Genomic DNA, 21,091 nt, shown 5'->3' on the forward strand with positions numbered 1-21,091 from the left:
CAAGACTTAAGACAATTTCTCCTGTCTGTTTGCTCGCTCTGGATGATGTTGCATGGAGAGGGCATTAGAGCAGTAGAGCGTGGAAGGCAATACACCGAGGGAAGCTGCAGATCTGTGACTCCCGATTTCCTATCCTGCCAAGAAAACTTTTGTTTTCTAATTACTACATCATTGGTCGTACAAATTAATAATTGGTATGGGTCTGAAGCAACCTTGTCATCAGAGAATATTTGGTTAGTGTTGACATACTTGTCCCCTGCAAACATGAATCATCCATCTGCCTTTGGCAGGCTTGCCCTGTGGCTCTGCTATAATGTGTTTCACCAGTGTGGCTGAAATTAAAATGTCACTAATAAACATGGCAGCATCAGATGCTCTCTGGGCACTGCATCTCTCAAGTTGTTCTTGCTTCCTATGTAGCTATTTCTGACAGTTTAATAGGACAGCTGTATTCTGGTATAAAATAATACATTCATATTTCTACAATGCATGGGGAGCTAAATGCTTTCGGAGCGCTGTTTCATTGTGTACATGCATCTTTCATGCATGCCAGAAGCAGTAATGCTCATATAATGCCATGATGCTCCTTAGTCCATTAGGAAGTGCAAAGTCAAAATTAATCATCCTACAGGACCATATAGAGTGGGTCTCTAAAAGCAGTTACTGGGCTGTTTGTAGCTGCCGCATCAGCCAGGCTCCCTCCCCATGAGCAGTTATTGACTTTGGGCTTTTGAATTCGGAACTCTGGAGGTTGCTCAGTGGGAAAAGCTTTCAGTCAGTGCTTGGCAGCTCTGTCACTGCAAGGTCACAGGAAGGGCAGTTCAGTCTCCAAGCCCAGTTAGGGCCTGATTCGGTATATCTTCAATCACAGGAGAAAATCCCACTGAGCAAGGTGGCTCCCAGGCCAGGCTTTCACACCCAGCCTCACCAGTGAGACGGTCAATGAATGTGTCTGTTTTTGTCACTTGGGCCATCAGAAATACTCTTTGGTGTCATGAAACAGCTAAGCAGCTGGTGCGGAAAGGTAAAGAGCCTGGTAAGAGGATAATGAGCCCACCACAGTTGACAGACCAGTGACCTGTACATGTACGTCTGCATCCCTCCCGTTACTTATATCTAAAGCTGTCTAATTCCTTGGATCAAATCATTTGACTCTTATGAGCAGCTGTAACTTTCAAGTTGAATAAAGTCCAACTGCTGAAAACATTAATGAAAAACATAAAACTGAGGCTCTGTTATATCAGATATCAACAGCATTGCTTTAATTCCCCCCTTCCAGAGATTTTTTTTTTTGTGCTGGCTTGTGCTTTTCATCCCAGGTGGCTGCAATTTCTAGTGAAAATAAGTTGAGCAATGAAAGGTTGACCCACTCGCCTCTGAATTGCTTTTTTATATGATGTGAGTCCCTCAGGGCCCAATTCTACCCGTGGAAGTGAGAATGATAGCTATCAACGTATATAGGAAGTATGTCAGTGTGCACAAAGAAAAAGGTGAACCTCAGACTGGTCTGAGTGGTCTTTTCACAGGAAGTCCATATTTTAATGGTGATTAAAGGGAGGGAGAAAAGGATAATTAGAAAATTAGCCTGATGTACTAGCAGTTATATCAATGTGTGTTTTTATATTAGGTCTTTCAGACAAGCACAAGATCAGTAGATCCCTTATGACTCTTAAACTAATGTGTAAAATTTGGTTAGTGTCTGATCAGCTCCTTTGATCAGTGTAGTCTAGACTGTTGCCAGGGTACTTACTCTGCACTAAACCAACAGTCCCCTTAAATGGAGGCCTACTCAAGTGAGTCAAATTACATATGAAAAGGTTATAAAAACTGTCCACTGTCTTTGAGTAAGTGAGTCTGATTCAAAGCCAAATACCTTAGAAATTGCAAAAATAAAAGCAAAGGTGTTGTTGCAGAAAAGAGGTGGTAGAGTTCTTAATTAATTTTTAAATTACTGTCTTGGAAACCCAAAAGAACAATTTTCATCAAACCTTTATTATTTTTAACTGGACTGGCATTTTTGTAAGCCTGTAATGTAGTCAGATCCCATAAAGGGGAAAAAATTCCATCAAAAATTCTGCACAAATTTCTCTTAAATTAATGAGTTGCAACCACTATGTCTGTCTCATTTTAAGCACACATTATTGTTTTTAGCAGTGGGAGCCTTTGGTATGTAGGTTGCACTCTTGCCACATCTAATTTCTACACAGGATTATTTGTAAGGGAGTGCTAGAAGTCCAGGAGCAGTAAATTTGTTATCTGTCAAAGCAGAGCTGTTTTCCCCTCATCACCAGAGCCTGTTCCCACCTCTCCCATTGTAGTGCCATCCTGTACTTGTCAGTTCTTTGCCGTATAAATCTCAGAAATGTGAACAGTTCCTTTCCTCTTTGATAATGCTCCTTCCTTTTGCATATTAGCAATAATAGATGATTATTTGGAGACAATTTTATACCAATAACATATCTGTAAGACTTGGACAGTTATCCAGTGCCACTAATTTTACAAAGATGGTTTGTACCTGGGCTGGTTTTGTCAAGATGCTTGTGTCTTGATTTTTAAGTTTAAATTTTCAGTCTTTGTGTGCCTACCATATTTGTTGGTTGCATTGTAGTGCCATCAGAATACCTGGCATAGAAGCAATGCCACCAAATTGATCACAGTATCAAGAGAAGTAAGCTAGCACATATCAACAGGATCACAGAAAAGAGATTTGAAACATAGAAACTGGAAACCAAGTGATAGTTGCTTGTTTTATCTACACCAAATTCTGTGCAAATTCAGGAGGGAGCTGGTATGCTGCTACTATCCAAACACTGAATTAATCTATTGATGGTGGAGAAACAGCTCCAAAACAGTCATTAAAATCTTCGGGATGATACATATAGTTCATCCAGCTCTTTGAAAGAGCCAAGCATTACTATACTTGTAGAGCTGTTTAAATGACGGAAAGATAAAAGAATGCAATTCTGTGAGTGAATACATGACTGCAGAATGCAGTAGGAATATGGGGTAAATTCTTCCCTAGTGTGACTGTTTCAGCCAGTGGTGTTATATCTGGGAAAATTCAGACTGTATTTTGCGTGCAACATAGCAGATTGTTAAGAGGCAACAGGCAGGTGTTTGAGAGAATTTCTTCTCTGTCATTTGCAAAAGTGTATGTGAAATGTCCTGGCCAATATATAGTTATTCTATTGCCTGTCATCTTTCAGCAGCTAACCAGTTAAATTTGTGTTGAACGGGATTTGCTTTTCCATTTCCATTTGCTGTTGGAGTAGAAATGTTCTGACGTGACATACAACCGATCAATAATTGGAAAGCGCTTGCATGAGTTATTTGAAGCCAGTAGTTTAGACAGTCTCAGCCACAACTGGGATTAAAACCTGCAAAGAGTTGTTCTACAATCAGTGATTCTGCAGCATCTCCTCTGGGTGTCTGCATTTCACTTAATAAGGATACCCCATAGACATCAACTGAAATAACTCTTGCCTTTGTTGCTTGGATGTTTTTTGTGAGTTCTGAAATGAACTTGGCATATACAAATATACTTTGTTATCCAGCCTAAAAGATGCAGGGCAAGAATTATTATCCTGTTCTGCTGACAACTTCAGTAGAAAAGAGATGGCTTTATTTTACTGTGACTCTGAAGAGAATAAGAGTGTGACTGTACCCTGTGCTTTTCTGGGTATTTTTTACTTTTTTTTCCTTTTTTTTCCCTGTACTGATGATGTTTTATTACTATTACAGGGCTATAATAATCCGAAATGGCGAAGTCATTCCAATGTCTTCAGAATTCACTCCAGAGACCGAACGCCAGCGACTTCAGTATCTGGTAAGAGACCTGAGGACCAAATCAGGTACTGATGATGACAAGCATTGCTCAGTAATATCTAAGGTTCAGACACATGTCACTGAGTTAACTGTGGCTCAGTGAAGACCACATATCTGCTAGACACCAGTGACTGACCATGTATGTCTTTTAGCCATCAGCAAATGTGGAGAAAAACCTGGTGATGCAAATCCCGGTGAAAGGAGTCTTACTCTTCTGTGAAGGCCGTCCGTTAGCATGGCTGTACTTGTGTAGCTTGTTCAGCTGCAGACCTTCAGCAGCTGATTGGTGTTGGATAATGAGTGCCCAGACATAGACCACTTTACTGTGTGACAGTATAAAATACCACAGACTGCTGTTTGTGTCCATGTGAATGATATTACAGGGTTTTATTCATTTGCTCTGATAGTATGCCAATAGTATCTTCATCAGGGAAAAGATATCCACCTTAGAGGAGGTGATCTCAGCGAGCGTTAGTAGCTGCAAGATAGGATGAGTGAATAAAGATTACATTTATTTAGTGTAGCAGCACCCGTAAAGCTGGGACAGGGTGACTAGCTGAGGACATGCAGGATGGTTTATACGCCAAGTTGCACTGGCTCATAAGCTTCCCAAGAAACATAAGTCAAAATGCATGGTGTTATTTTTTGTGCAAACAGTCCTGTTATTTTTGTTTTTCATCGATGGTCAGATCAGTTGGTTGGCTGTTTGTCAAAACATCATTCCTAATGTGCCTGAGAGATTTCTTTTGTGCTTCTTCTGGTCTCCACTATTTCCTCTTAGAAATTTAAGCTTAAGCCAAGGCAGGCTCACCGTCAGCTTTGCCTGATGTGAGGTGGCAGGCCAAGGCTAGTGGCATTCCCTGGTCTTAAGGTGTCTCTTATCTTCAGCCTGGCCCAAGCACTGTAGTTTGAAACTAGGCAAAATGCCAGTGATTGAATGTGGGGGTGGAAGGTTTTAAAGAAAAATTTTAAATGTTTCCATTATTGTCACATTGGATTTTTAGTTGGGTTCACTGGCTTAAAGCTGAAACATTCAGAAGAAATACTGCTTTGGGAGTATTTATATTCAGAGAACCAAATGGAAAAGAGGCCTAATAAATATTTACAGTTCAGTTACATTTAAAATAATTTGTTTGCCCTTAAAATAAAAGGTATCTTTAGTATCTAGGGAGTCTTCTACTTCTGTAGGAAATACGAGATAAAGCATTGCCTACAAGGGATTTTTTTTTTCTCTTTTGATGTTCTTTCTGGCTTATATTTGAAAACAGCAGCTGATCTGAAAGGCATTTCTGCTGTTTCCTTTGGAAATTTCCTTTACCTTTGTTTGTTTATTTTAAGTCTGTATGTAACAAATGTGCTAGGGCTATGGGTATCATGTTCAAAGAAAATACATACAAGACAGCAAGAACATGAAACAAAATTAGAGATAATTTCAAACATAACATTCAGTATGTAACATTTTTGCCCTAGTGTTTTAAAAAAAAATTACACCGAATTTCTTACAAGGTTGACAAACATTACATTCCAACGGTTGCATCTGTCTTGCTGATTAGATCCCAGATACTCACTTTGGCTGTCCCCAGGTTCTTCTATCAGTCTATTGCACCATCGACATCTCTCTTATGCCGTTCTTATCTGAAGTTACTTAGATTAATTTTCTTACTTGCAGTTAAAGCTGAGTTTCTTTGTTTCAGACATGTTGCACCGCTCTTCTTGCACAAGAGGAAGAAAATCACATAATCATTTTAGCATTAATATTTTATTTTGTAAATGCAAAGATGCTGGTCACTGTGAGGAAGTTACTGCACAGGCAAAGGGAGGGAATGGATTTACAGTCTACCAGCTACTGACCATTGGTTCCCTGTGCAGTAGACACTGTTAGCACAGTCAGGGTGAAAGGAGCTTTCCTCTGCCTTTAGTGCCTATTGATTGTTTTGCCCACACAGAACTTGGCTTTAGGTCCTCTTTCCTGGGCCCTAATTTCCATGTGCAAAGAAATCTGTGGGATTATGAGTCATTCAGGTCATGTGAGTATCTCTGTATGAAGTCCTCCAGCCTCGTGTTAGACAAAACTGTGCTTTGGCTAGTACTGGTTGAGTAACTGGGGATGGAGGGTGTGAAACAAATGTTTTCCCTATTCAGCTCCCATTTTAATGAAGGTTTATTGCCATGTATCCAAGAATGGCCTTGGGCATAGGCCTCTGGCATGGCAACCTCAAAAGAACGAGTTGACTGTCCAGTCATTCTGACTTTTGAGAGTTCTGGACATGGTCATCCCTCCATCTACACCTTCACCCCCTTTTTTTTGCAGTGGGAGGACAGCAAACATCTGCAGATTTCAGGCAGGCCATATGGCAGAGGAAGACTTCTGTGTCAGAGGACAATCCTTCAGTCAGAGTGCTGCTTAAGATGTAAGGCATGAAAGCCTTGTACCAGTATTTTCTTGGTCCTTTGGCTTCTGTAGAGGTTCAGTGCACTCTGCTGCTTCCCTTCCACTGGCAGATGTTCACAAGCCTCCTTTTCTTCTGAATTTTCATGTCTGTCTTTTCTTTTTAGCACTGTGGCAAGAGAGCACAGTACCTACTCCAGGAAAGCCCTGGCTTCCCATATCAGTGTATCTTGAGGGAAAACAAAATCCAATATTGACTGGGAGCTGCTCTGGTACATTCAACAGTTGTGTTGGCAATGACTGCTGGCGGCAGTTTTCCTTCCATATTCTAAGGAAACTTAATTTCAGTCATGATAGTCTAAATTGCAACAGTAAATGACATAGATCTTGTTACTTATTCCCTTGGAAAATGGTTTAGAATGAATGATGAATGAGTGTATTGCAGATGGGTATATTTCTGTTAGTTATGAAAGCTGCACTTTGAAGATGTCGTGTGAGGTCAGTGGGGTGTTACTGCATACTGTGGCCATGTGTGTAGCCGGGCAGTGCCCCAGAAATTCACAGCTCAGACCAAAGATGGTGCACTGCTGCTACCAGGGCAAAGTTTACTGCTAGTAGAGCCTGGGTGGCCATCAGTGACAGTGAGCCATGGATGCTCCTTGTTTTTGGCACCATTCAAAGGTTCATGAGCCTGGACAGTCATGGTTTCAAAGAGGATTAAGTGATACTGATTTACCTGCTGAAGGATGCTTGGGAAACCCAAGCAAAAAAGAGGAATGAACCTGCATCTCGTAAATGTCAGTTCAGTGCTTCAGTTACAATTCAGATGCATCTTAATTCTCTTACAGTTTGTGGCTCCCTGCATCACCTAGTTTAGGATTGCTTTGGCCATCTGATGCATTGTATGATGCTGTGGTAAGAGATGTGTGGTTTTATGAAAAGGGTCCTGGCCTTTCATAAGAGGAGAGACCAGTTCGAGGCTGGATTTACCTCCCACTTCCCTCTTTCCTTCTACCACTGCTTCCTTTAGTTTTAATCTCAGTTTGACTTAAACATTTCCATATGACTAATTTGCAAACCTTCTGGATGGATTTTGCTGTGGATGCTGTTGTGAGTGGTAGTCCCCATATAGCAGACTATCGGAGAAAATGGCACAATATTAAAGGTTAAAGTTGTAAGATATAGTTGGCATAGGGGTAAACAGCAGTTCTGAAAATAACACAGAATATAGTGAAACTGCTAGTAGCAGTGATGTCCCAGAGCAATGTGTACTGGAGGAGCTGGAAAGGCATCAGCAGGCTTTATTGAGGCACAGTAAGATACCTGCAGTGTTTCCTGCCACCTAATTGACACACTAATGTGTAAATCTGGATTTATCTTAATTTCATATTTGCTTTGCTGATCACCAGGAAACACAGCAGGAAGTAAATGGCATTTTGAAAAAAAACGTGACTAATATATCCTTGAGCAGACTCCATTTTAAACAACTAATGTCAATATAGTACATCCAGCCACAACATACACCACAAAATGGCAGAGTACCAAAAACGTATGATGCAGACTATACCAATTTATGCCAGAAAACTGTAATAGCTTCTGAAAGAAAAATGATGGAAAATATTCCAGTTCCATAACACAGAATAACAATGTTGTCTGAACATACACACATTGTAAGGATGTAGGAAGTGTTTGATAGTCACTCTTTTTATTAAATTTTAAATTCTCTGAATGGTGTTTCTGGTCTGCTGTTCTTGCAAATCGAGACTAAACAAATAAAAAAATGTAAAATACGGTGCCTCATCACAGATGAAATGCTGGTAGTCAGTTCACTTAATGCCTTTGTTTCTCTTTTGATCACTTGAGGGGATTTCCTTATGTCTGCTTATGTATATACTTGAGAGATCTGTAGATTTTTTAAACGTTGCTTTTTATTTGTTTTCTGGTTCTGCTGCCCAGCACACTTTGATTTGGGTGGAAAGGAAGGAGAGTCCTGCCTCTTAGTAAATGGAGAACAGTTCTCAAAAAACCCAACTGGAAGTTGCAGCTGAGTTTTACAGCAGAACATTCTTCTCTCTGTAGAATTACAGTGAAGCATCAAAAATGACTGTTAAAAAGTGTAAAAATATAGACAATTTAAAGTTTTAAAAAACAAAGCCCAACAAAAATCTCAGTTTCTTCACATAAGAATTCAGCTCACAGACACCAGGATCTTCAGAACTGCCCTTTTCCCTCTGTTCCACTGATGCCAAAAATGCTAGAATCAAGTTAAGATCCCTGGACTGTAAATTAAGCATCAAGGCTTGGCCGCAGAAGAGAAATCTTATTTGAACATTAGCAGTCCACTGGTAACTCTGCCAGCTTTATTAATCTTATTTCACTTGTGACCTCAGACTTTCCATCTAAGTAAATCTTTATGAAATGCAGTCTCTCCCAATCGCTTTACCTTTTCAATATAGGAAATTCATGTTTTCAAGGGGAAAAATGCTAAAAGCCTGTAAGTTGGGTTTTTTTTTTGTCTGGACCTGTGATCCAGACTAATAAGTAATCTCATAATCTAAAGGTTAAATAACTTCATTTTGATGTCAGGTGTAAGGGTTTTTTGCTTTAAATAAGGCTTCTTGGTTTGTAGGCAGGCAACAGTAGTCTTAAGCTAGAATTGATTTGTAATGATTTAATCAAGATAGGCTGTGCATTTTTAAAAGTGAACTGAATTGCACTTTCAAACCAGACTGACTTCATTGTTTACAATATCATACACTAGAAAATTAATACCAAAAAATCCAGCTCTCTGCTGTCAGTGTGTAGCAATACATCAAATAAATCATTAGGAATGTTCCATCTCTTTTGTGACTGGAATGAAAATAAATAAAAATTAACATTTTACATTCACTTTTAAATAAATAATTCAGAGTTCTGGAAGTATGAAAAGCCTCATCTGGACTAATACTGCTAGATCTCTCAAAAGTCACTAGTGCTTCGCAAACATTTCTGTAATGAGGAACAGTGATCCAATTAGAGGGTCCTTGAAAACAATATTTGGGTGGGGGAGGGAACCTTGGCTGACTGTAGACTGCAGGAAAAAAGTGTAATTCCCTTAACTGTACATGGAGAGAGAATTTGATGGAGCTCCTGTTCCAGGAAGGGATCACAGTGTCAAGATCGCACTTGCATGCTTGAAAGCCCCCTCTTTAAAGCAGAATCCAATCTTGTTGGCTACACACAGCAATCTCCCTCAGCCCCATTTCAATTGAGCTCGAGGTGTTTTCTGTAAGGATGTCTGGCAATGGGAATGGGGACAAGCTGATGGAAGGTTAGCTCTATGATATGCTGAGCCTGATCCAACTATTAAATTTAGTGGGAGCAGGCTCGGCCCTTAAATGTAGGAAATATTTTATTGTGAACTATCTGCATGATAGCTGCCAGGTAGATCAATAAGGGCTTCCACTGCTTCCTGCTGCTCACCTTTGATGAGCACTAGATTTATGACAAACCCACAAACTAAAGCCAGCTCATTTGGTCTGCCCTGACAGCAGCTGCCGCTGGAGATAAGACAGACTTTATTGCCTTAACTGGCTGGATAAGGAAAAAGAGTTATCTACAGAAAGGTTAAGAAATACAACTTTTTTCAGTTCCCTAGCCATTTTGACTGTGTCTTCAGAAGAGCTTGCTCACAATGCGACTTTGGGGAGGGAGGGAGAAAGGCTTGTTTATGCAAATATTAAAGAAAAATGAGTGAGGTTTATTTTAGAAAGAAATATAGTATGTTTAGGATTGACCTATTGTGTCAAGTGATCTGTGTATAAATCCAAACCAAAAAATTGTGTAGCGGACAAAGAGCCTCATGATGCTCTCAAGTGCAGTCGGCTCTGGAGAACATGAGCCTCGGGCATGGCTCTGGCAAAAAGGCCTCCCAGCATCTGCAGAGCAGCACGGTGGGAAGGACAGCAGCAGCAGCGTTCAAACGTTAACACCATTAGTTGTGGTTGTGACAGAAAACTGCTGCTGCTTTTCTTAAAGTCTATTATGCATGAATGAAGTAGTTTTTAGAAGACAAGAAAATAAAGTGCTCTGCAACGTGTTTATTTGCAGTGTTGCATGTGATGGGGTACAGCACACTGAGCAAGTAAAAGGGAACATGTGTTTTTTTTCTCAAGGCAGTGACAATTTAGCATTAGGTTGTGTGTGCTGTGGACATAGCTGAACTGGGAGTCAAAAAGTTTGAACACTCCACATGCACCTCTCCAAGTCTGCTTGCTCCATGACTTTGTCCTTTGATCATTCCCTACTGACTTACAAAAGGAGATGTGTTTGGTTTTACAAAGCCCTGCAGACTCCTGCAGGGTCAGTGGATGAGGCATACTTTAGAGATCCCAAATGCTGAGGAGCATGTAGTAGTGAAGGGTTTTGAGGGCAAGAAAACTGTTCCCTATAAGGCTGCTGCCGGACATCAGGCAGTGTCAGAACTGGTGTGTATGCACGTTGTTTGCTGAAAAGGAGCTCCTCATCTTTCTTGTTTATAAAGGGCGGGGGGAGAAATGTGTGTGGGAAGCAAGCGGGAAGGGATGGTGATGTTACTTCATTAAAAATAGATGATGTCTGGTTTTATGGTGTTCATGCGGTATCTGTGGCTTGGTTTCTGCCAACAGGCTTACATGCAGCCCCATTTGCTGGGAAATGAGTTCACACATTTAGAGTTTCCACGGAGGGTGCAGCGCAAGGAAGTTGGAAAGAGGATGCTCTACCGTGACTTCAACATGACTGGCTGGTAAGAATATGTCCTTCTCAGCATGGGGTCAGCTTTCTTCCCAACCAATGCCTGCTTTGTAGATATCTTTGATTAATGTAAACTGCATCAAACATGGATATATATGCCTGCATACTAAAAGGAAATGTATTTCCTTCTTCCAGATGTATTTTTGTTTTAGAAGTTAACGTTTTAAATAAATTGACCTCCCTCCAGAGCCAGGACATCGGTTTGTTTTAATGTGTAAGCACTCAAACCGAAGCAAACATGTAAAGGGGCAGATGTGCCAGAGGATCTTCCTGAAAGCTAAACAACTTTCCTACCTTGGAAGTAGGTTTTTATAGAACCTGGATCAGTGGGCCATCATGCTTTTGCATGTGGAGGAGCGCTTGTGGAAGGGAAGAGCTGTCTCCCATACTCAAGTGCAGCTGACCCCTGATTTGGGTAACCCTTGAGGAATTATTTTAGAGCCAGGCCTATCTAAATAAAAGTCATAGCCAGGCTAAAATGAAAAGACTTGAATGAACAGCATTGACTCAATGAACTGAAGACAGGAAGAACAATGAATTTTTTGTCTCTGGCTAAATATCTTCATTGTTTTGTGTGGTTCAAGAGGCTCCTTCTCAAGTGACTCCTAGTAATTTAGAGAAGCCTTAATCCTTGCTGTTGTGGGCTCTCTGTGTGACCTATAAAGGCAAAGGCCCTATATATGCACATGGTCCTCACTTCCATGCTGTTTGTGTTTTAGCATTCTTAGCAAATGCCCTTTCAGGAGGGGAAAGAAGAGAGGAGGTTAAAAGCCTCTCGTTTGGAGACTTGGATGCTCACATGAAACTACAACTCCACATGCTTCTGATTTGTCCTGTACTTATAGACCATAAATATAATGATACTTTAACAGCAGAATAATGATTTAAGTTTAATATTAATCTGAAGTGTTTGCAAAGAACATGTTAATCTGAGAACAACCAGCACTGTCCATCATCTTGAACAGATGCTAGTAGAATATGCAGTCTCACCTTGAGAATGATGACTTCACATTTTAAAAAGGCTACAGGCATGAGCAAAAGGTTAGGAATAGAATGAGAACATTGGATCAACTGAGGACTTAAACAGCAAAACGTTTGGAAGATCATGACACACTCCCCCAGTTTCTGCAAAGGAGGTTTTCATATTAAACTCCTGGATGTCTCTGAAGACATCACTGAAGAATGGCATCATGTAGACTATCAAATGTCTTTTTCAAGTTGTGAGGTGCTTGACTGGGGAGGTGGGGGGAAGAACACAACCTTCTAATTTGGGGGAGAGCTACAGAAATATCATGGGCCAAGAGCTTCCTGAGAGGAGGTTAAGAGCAGAATTATTTCATCATGGTTGGAAGGCAAAGAGGGTTTCTCCAGATTTGTGGGAATTGTTTTGTGTTTCCCTGATTGCTTAGGGGTCTGGAAAGGAAATGAGGTTAGAATGGTTGAAGTTGCAGCACTGGCAGGTGACTCCACAGCTTTTTGCCTAATAAACAAGAATGGCTCTGACAAACTGCAAAGAATTATGTTTTACATGAATGGGCATTACAGTGATCAAATTTGGTGTTAATAAATACCAAGTAAAGTACGGAGAGATAAAAATAACTTTTTGTCTGCAGTAGAGGTTCCAAATGAACTCAAGAGCCATGTCAGAAAGCTCAGTGGAAGTTCTGCTTACTGTGATTTTTCCAGTCAGAATCACTAGCAGAATGTTGAGATGCATACAGGGTTGAAATGGTTAATTAAACTAAGAAATAACTCTGTATATCAGTTTGTACCACATTTGTGAATCTGTGCATAGCGTTTCACCTTATTTAAAATTGTTATTGCATAGCTAATATTATTTGGCATTAAAAGAAAAATAAGCAACATAAATCTTAAATGTAGACTAATGAGAAAGGTAGAAGAGCTTGGGTAAGTCTAAATGGATGGCAGATTTCAATATATTGTTTTTCAGTACTGGTGTTTTCAGTACTAGCATATGGGGGAGAGGAGAGAGTTGATGTTCCTGTTGATTTTTATGAATTTCCTGAGGTGCAGGACACATGTTGATCCAGTTACAGATTCTAATGTGGTCAATGCAAAAATTGCCACCAGTTTAGTGCAAACATGCCTAGCTATGAACAGTGATTCCAGAATAAATACTTAAATTGTGACTTGAAAATTCAATTCTGAGTTCACCTCAGTGTTGTCCCAGAAAGAGGTGTCTGTGCCAAGCAAAAGCAGGTGAAAACTGTGATAAGGCTACCTCTCCCTGCTGTTCCTTTTGACTTTAGGCTGGAAGTGGAAAATGGGGCTACATTTTTGTCCTGAATAAAAGAATCAGAATCTTTTAGGTACTCCATATCCCACAGCTAGTGCATCAGTTACCTCTTTGTTCATTTGCCTCGGGACAATAAAATGGTGAGGGAATTGTTCTATCACCATACATTTCTCTAAATCAGAGCCCTTGTAAATAAGGATCCTTTTCTTTTTGCAGGGTGTTTGCCCAAGGGAGTCTTGTTTTCTATCGCATTGTGTGCAGTGATCTCCTAAGCAGAGAACCAGCAATCTGTTTCTATTTATCCAAAAGTCTGGGTCAATCTTAATGGTTGAGACTATGGACAAAATGTTAGATTTCCAGCTTGTTGGGCCCTCAGAGGTGATAATTTGAGGTGGCTGGTGTTTCACAGTGGTTGTTACCCATTTCAAGTATGTTGCTTCAATTTTCTTTTCTAATTCCTAGATCTAACTGATGCATAAGGACACAGTGGCTGAGGACATGTCTCTTCTGCATTTGTTTCTAAGGACAGTATCTATCATGGAGAATAAATTAGAATATATATTCCTTTTCTAGAAAATGTCAGATGGAGCTTTGATCAGCCAGAGCTAGATACGCTAAAACACTGCCGAACTTTTATCACTTAGAATGCAGAAGATCAATTCTCCGAACCTTCTTTTGGTCAGTGACTTCACTGTGGTGACATCTGCATGTACATGTAGAGAGGTGCAGGTGATGTTAGGAAGAAACAACCACTCTTACAGTTAATTACAGAGCCTTCAGTGGCAGAGTGTAAAACACTCTCTGCTCTGATGTTTCCTCAGGAAAATGAACTGTTTTATTTTAAAATTCAGGACACTTTCTGTGTTTTCTATTAGGTTTGGAGACTTGGATGCTCACATGCTTTTTTTTCTTTGTTTTTACCCTTCTCCTATGCTCTGGAGCTTTTCAGATTCTCAACAATGGCTTGGCTTGCCCAGCTTGTTTGCATTACAAAAGGTTATTGTCTTTGGGTCTGTCATAATGCATTTGGGCTTTTTTTTTTTTGCTTTTTGCTTTTTCTTTCTTTTTTTTTTTTTTTTTTAAGTGAAGTTTCCACACTGGCTTTGTCTCAGCAGTCCACAGTGGTATCAGAACTGCCAAGTTTCCCCACAGCATTAGGACAACCACTGATCCAGCAATGTGTACTGCATCACTAGTCCAGGCTGCCTGTAACTGCTTTGAGACCAGCCTTTCCCTTCTCCCTTCAGCTCTAGTACCCTTTCTCCTTTCTCTGCAGTGGTAGTTAGGGTGAGAAATCCACTGTATTAAATGTATCTAAAATAGATTCCATTTAGGTGGAAGCTGACTGTGAGCTGCCCCTCTTGCACCTTCACCCCATGTGTGTTGTGGTTGAGCAACCATTGCAAAACGTGTACTAGCTGGCAAGGCATCTTAAGAGCTGCATCTCCTGCTGAACAAGCCTTCGAGCTGTCTTGAGTCGTAATTTGCTGGCAGACATCTGTGTTACTGACAGTCTTTCACAGCTGGGTTTCTGGGCTGGGGTTTTCAGGCCCATGGCTTGCAGAGGTTAAACTTGTATTGGAGAGAGGGCAGTTCTGGTGGCTTCAACAAGTCCTGGCAACAGAAACATCAGGGGAGACTCGGTGGCCACATAAGCAAAGTGCTGCCAGTGCTAAAAAGGGGTGCAGGTAGCCTGAGGTAGAAATATGTGGGGGAAAAAAGGCAGGCCTAATGATAACTGTTCCTTTAAAGGACTGCACAGAATTAGTACTCTCTGTCTCTGCCTTTTATTTAAAAGTTAAGACACAGTTGGTCAGGTTTTCTTTACTCGTGGATAAATCCAGTGTGAACAATTTTAAGTGCTTTGCCTTGACTATATCCTAGACACCTTCCCAAAACCTGGTTTTCTGGCTTACTGTGTCCCTCACTGTCAAAATGGCTCCTTCCCGAGTTCCCCTCTCAGCCTACTGTGGGGCTGGAGGAGCCATACAGTGCTACACTTAACCAAAGGCATCCAGAGGGCACTACCAACTGGCATCAGCTTTGGCGGTTTCAAAGTTAATTTTCTGCTTCTCCTTGGTACACAAACAGTGGCCTTTGTGCTGCTGATGTTGAAGTTTTTAAAAGCTTGTTTCCAGGTCACCACTTTGGCTTTCTGACTTGATTTTAGGGTGGCAAAAGAGCCCTAGATAACAAGTCAGGTTTTTTGGCGGCTTCCTTTGCCCTCCAGTGCCATGCGCAGTTGAGCTACATCCTGTCAAAAATGGCCTGAACTGGTGTAGTACCCATCATGTGTCATGGGCCAAAGTCCCAGGTAGCATCAAGCGGGGGAATTGACTGCTGTATGCACAGTGGCAGCAGAGCCCTCACCAGCTTCGTGTCTGTGTGTCTGCCAAGGGGGTGCTGTGGCACACAGTTAGCCACCCGAGGGTCAACCCGTGCCGGGGAATCGCCCGCCCGTGTGATTTATTCCAAAGCAGGGAGGCTGGTGCCCTGGGGTGAGCACTAAGCAAAACCCATTTTATTCTAGAGTCAATATTGTCCACTGTCTGGAAAGCCGCCAGCCTGCTCTGTGCTCGCCCTTTTCTTTCCAACAGGGAATGTCTTTCAGCCTTTAAGCATCTGATTAAAAAAGCAACTTCACTTTTCAAGCCATTTTATTTTGTTTGGGATGGATGCCTTTTGCTTTCATTGTGCAGCCCGCCTTGCCGTCTGCGGTTCAGACTCCAGCTCACAAAAACCAGGCTCTCATTAATCACTTATTGGGGATTCAGAATACCCTGGTGAGAGCCAATGTACATGTTTTGCTTGGTAATGCGGAAGCTGATTTGAACAAATATTGCTAATGCAGCCACTGTCTTATTCTTTATTGCTGGACTCCATGTCCTTTGACAGCACGTTCAGGTAGCCTGCCTGAGGAGTGCCTGAGCAGATTGAGAAATGCCACAGAAATGCTTTATGGAGGAGGTGCCTGCACTGCACCCCCCTTTAATATAAATTGATTTATTGAATCAAGCACAGAAGCCCTGCTACAGAAACCTCGGGCTATATTCTCTGGAGAACCACCTAATAAAACAGCCCCAACTGACACTCCTCATTAGCTTTTCCACTGATCCCAGGGCAGTATTTAAAGTGACAGTGTCCCTCTTTTCAGCCTGAATTTATCTGCTGGCTAATGCCTGTGGGTCTAATTAGCTTAGCATTATTAGTCTTATTCAGATAAGCTGCATTTCCTAACAGCTTGATTCCAACTTGTAAAAAGTAATTGGAAGTCTGCAAACGCTGTTCCGTAAACCTGCTTGATTGTGCCTTTTAGCCAAATTCATGTAATTTACAAAAAAATCATCCTTTCCCCCCCCTTTAATTGAGCTTTTTTGTCTAATGAAACCTTCTGTGCTCTTCTCTTGAAATCCTGACTGTATTGTTTGAGACCTCAGCCGTATCCTTTGTACAATCGCCAGGGAGAGATCAAATTTTAATTTCATAATTACTTCACAAGAAAGCAGCCTTTTCCCCAGTCATGCCTGGTATTAATTTCCTCCCAGCAACTTACATTTTCATAATTTAATGATTATGGGCCACCTTTGCAGCACTGGGCCTTTCTGGAGAAGAGGGAGATAGGATATCATTTTTGCAGCAGAAGCCATCATCCACAGCCACTTGCCTTGCTTTTTGTGTCTGTTTTTTGTCTCTCATTGCGAGGTAGCCAGGAGTGGGACAGGACATGCCTCTTTGGTGCACGCAACCAGAGCAGCTTGCTGGGTTGTGCCTGGGTGTCTGGGGCACAGCTCTGTGATGATGAATGGCTGTTTGCAATGTGCATGTTATGCATCTTTTCAAGATTTGCAGCCCTCGCTGCAGGAGCAGCGGGAGGTGAGAGCTGACCTGCTGTGTACTGCACGTCTCCTGACAGTGATGAATGGCTCGGTTTTCCCCAAGTGCACACATGCCACAGGAGCTGAGCCAGTGTCTTCAGGGCAGGAGAAAGCAGAAATGAGAAAGTAATCGTGCTGCAACAAAAGAGAAAACTTAAGTCTGAGGTAAAGCTCTTCGTAAATGGTCTCTCTGGGGCCAAGTGAGTGCAACAAGAATGAAGTTGGTTTGAGTCATGTCCTGCAGGAGCATCTCCTTCTGGAAGCAGCATGCCTAAGGCCTGTCCCTGCGTGGTTGTGCATCTCTGCTTGGGCTTTGCCTTGGCACAGGATCAGGTATTGCATATGCAAGGGCAAACACAAGACTCCTGGTCTGTTTTATCAGAAATAAACTAAACTGAAATGATTAATCTTCAATCTGAAAACCCAAGCAAAATCAACTCTTCTCCCTGATAAGGTGAAGTCTCTTCCCCTACTCCTGCTTTCTCTGACTTCCCCAACTGCACAAATTTGACAGAACCTCAGCTGGTTGTGTCAGGTCCCTACGAAACCCTATTTTCTTTTCATTGCCACCCAGGATTGATTTACGGCTCTGCTTCTGGCTGAGAGGATGCCCCATGCTGCTCCTCTGAGTTTCCAGTACTGCTGTGGGATGGTGAGGTTTCTGCTTGCTGTGTCTCACTGCTTGCCCCATCCTACACTACAGCAATCTTTCTCAGAAGAGTTTGCTTTGTGATTCCTCCTTAACAGCAATCTCTCTTCCTTCCAGAGAATCCCAGCTAGTGAGTGTGGAGCAGGCACTGTGAGGTTAATATGCAGTTTTTCTTCCCTCTGCCTCACCACATCCTTTTAACAAGAAAGTACAGCAACATGTGAATTTACAAACGATTTTTCTGTCCATCACAGTGCGTTAGGCTCATAGGGTGTTAACAACCCACTTCCCTTACCCCTGTATCTCCAGAGCAAATTGCTGACAAACCTTCCTGTTTGTCTTTAGAAGAGATGAACTAAATTTTAAGAAGTGCTCAAGACAGAAGATTCACAGGGGAAAAAAATACTTGGCCTAGTGAGACTGTTGCAGAACATGGATCCACTGCAGTATGTGCCCACAGTTTCTGTCAGTCAATAGTGGAAGCTCAACTGGCCACAAGCGGTGAATAAAAGTGCCCACAGTATGCTTGTCCTGTCCCTCCCAGCCTCCTGAGCATAAAGGCAGCAAGAAACAGTGCCTGTAAATATTATTAGTTAATTTTTTTTTTTCCTGATTCGTCCTTTTTTTGAGCAATGACCTCTCTAGATCCTTGGACACGCTCTCCCTGACTTTCTTCCACCACTTTCTTATCAGTCCACTCACGTTTAACGGATTAAAAATCAGCCACACTCCAGGAAGTGCCTGAGAGAAGATACTGGTGCTTGAATCTTTAAAATGGGCTGGTCAAGATGGCTAGAATTAATTTTGCTTAGGAATTACTTTCACAGGAGTGCATGGTGCTGGGGAATACATCATCTCCAAAGTCATCTTAGAACTGTACATGACAGTGAAGGCTCCTTGGAGGTCCGGAGCTCACATACCAGTCTGACTTGACTGAGCTGGAGATCATACATGTGTACAAGTCATGTTGAGTTGTTTGGTTTTTTTTTTAGATGGGTAGGCAGAACTGGGATTTGCAAAATGAAGCATTATACAGATTTAAGTTCAAAAGAAAATTTCTGATTTTTCTGGGAAAAACACATGTTTTAAAACTTGGATTTTTTTCTTCTTTTCCTGAAAGAAACCCTATGAGAGTATCTTGGTTTAGAGTAGATCTTTCCCTAAAAAGTGTTTTGTGCGTATGTGCACATGCATCGGATGTTTTTAATTGATTTGGCTTCGTTATCATCTTTTCTCTTAACAAACGTTACTAGAGTTTGTGTGCCTTCATTATCTTTGTTTATCATGGTTTTGCCTCATTAAAGCATATGTCAGATGAGTAATAGGAGAGAGGTACTGAGGCACTGGAACATTGAAGCTAGCCTACCTAAAGGGTACTTAATATCAGACAGTGCTGTCTGGATTTTGAGATTCTGACTGCAAAAGTACATATATGTGAGGACACTTTTAAAAAATTACGGCTAGATTGAGACATAAATTGCATAATTTTCAGTGGCTCTGTGCCCTACCTGCACTACACATCTTTTCTTCGTGGTAGTAAGCATGTACTTATACTAGTTTGATGCCTGTAGTTCAATAGACAGTATAGATGAACAGTTCCTTTTGGGTTGGTGATTATCTGTTATCCAAAGGGTTAGCTCAAATTCACTGATACCTTGTGTGAGAAGTGGGGGGAAAAAAAGCAGTTTCTGTCAAGTTTTGTGTTGCTCAAGGATTAAAATCTGTTTGTCTATTGGTAAGACCAAAGAAAGTTGAGCTTGGGGGAAGAGAGGTTGGTTAGCTGAGGTAGTTTTGTTGTGGGATGTTGTCTTTGGGGATGGTTCTGGGTTTGGGGTTTTTTTACAGAGTGGTAGCAAAACAGTGCTAGAAATACACTGAATCCACAAACCTGTCTGGAAGGAGAGCTTTCATCCTTGTACTCAATATGAACTAGGACATTTCTGAAGCTATAGTGCTTTTTCTTGCTTGCTTGCTTGCTGCAAGTGCATTTTGCTCTATGCTTCAAGCTAAAGCCCTTTGACAATTGTTTTTTTTTCTTTGGTTTAATTCTCGGTTTACTATCAGATGTCACTAGCAGAGATGTGAAATATGGACAGACTTTCTAAAGCCAAATACCATGGAAAAGCAGAGCACAGAGTCTGGGTTCCCCTGTCGTTCACAGAGCTGAACATTCCAGGTCAGGGTTGATTGTGTTTTTGCCACCATCTGTTGTGCTGGGGGATGCCAATGCAATACTTTTCATGACCGGTAACCTTGCACAGTTTGCTGTAGAGAAAGAAAATACAATGGATTTTGGTTTCGGTCATCAGCAACTTCTACTCTCACGTGAATTTGCATGTGCTTTCAGAAGGCCAATTTTGAGACAGATTATATGGCAGAAGAATGCATAACACATGTAAGAAATTATATAGTATTTTGGCTCTGCAGTCTGTATTTGGGAGCTGTCTAGTGTTTCAAATTCTGACCCAGAATCATGCAGGTAACTTTGATAACCTTTTAAAGAGCACTGCTAATGACCTCAGCACTGAAGGAAACTTCTGTAGATTGTCCTGTGCATTTAGCAGCTTCTGGTAATTTTTTCACCATGTATTTAGAGCAGATTCCAGTTAACTTATGAGTAACATCATGTCAGTCCTAGTTCTTTCATTCTGACATCTCTTTTGGCTCCTGGTGCGATTTGGCCTGGTTTTCCAAAATGTTGATCCTGAGTCCAAATGTAACTTTGTGGGTGGTACATATGTCAAGCCCTAGTTCAGTATTTTTGGACAACAGTAGCATTTTATAATTCTTTTTAAATGAAAAGAAGAAACAAAGTTAACTGAAAGAAAATGCAGCTAGATCTATCTGGGCACAAGCTTGCCTCTTCTACTTTCCCCCTCCACCCCCCTGTTTTTCCATTTGGAAAAATAGAGGTTTACGTGGCAGAAGCACTTGACAGGCTTCAAGCTCATTCAGAACAGCAAGCAGTAGTATAGCCTTGTCTTTATAACCTGTCTTGTCATGCCCTGGTGGCCACTCAGACTTCCTAGGATGCAGGTGAGGAAGATGGGGAAAGCAGAGAGTTGCAGCCCTCTGTGTGTTTGTTAAAACAGTGAGCTAGGCTGAATCACGTAGATGGGTGAATAAGGCCATGTTGGCACTAAAAAAGCCAAATGACCCCCTCAGGTTCTCTGTCTTCGATATACCTACTGCCATATTATATAAATATAGCACACTCTAAACAGTACATGAAGGTATAAATGCAACTTTATTACATAAAATCAAGTGAAATCGTCCAGAAGGTTGTAGCCCGTGTGAAATAAACACATGTACAAAGTACAGGA

General features: G+C 41.3%; 1 protein-coding gene across 1 annotated transcript in view; it reads left to right on the forward strand.

The window, feature by feature from the left end:
• PPM1H (protein phosphatase, Mg2+/Mn2+ dependent 1H) overlaps nucleotides 1-21,091 on the forward strand; it is a 140,294-nt gene that overhangs the window by 95,742 nt on the left and 23,461 nt on the right. Inside the window, exons 5-6 of the mRNA XM_074902970.1 lie at nucleotides 3,742-3,826; nucleotides 10,861-10,979. Of these exons, the coding sequence (XP_074759071.1) occupies nucleotides 3,742-3,826; nucleotides 10,861-10,979 (204 nt within the window). The remainder of the gene's footprint in view (nucleotides 1-3,741; nucleotides 3,827-10,860; nucleotides 10,980-21,091) is intronic.

This window comes from Athene noctua, chromosome 3 (assembly GCF_965140245.1).
Source record: "Athene noctua chromosome 3, bAthNoc1.hap1.1, whole genome shotgun sequence".
NCBI lineage: Eukaryota > Metazoa > Chordata > Aves > Strigiformes > Strigidae > Athene > Athene noctua.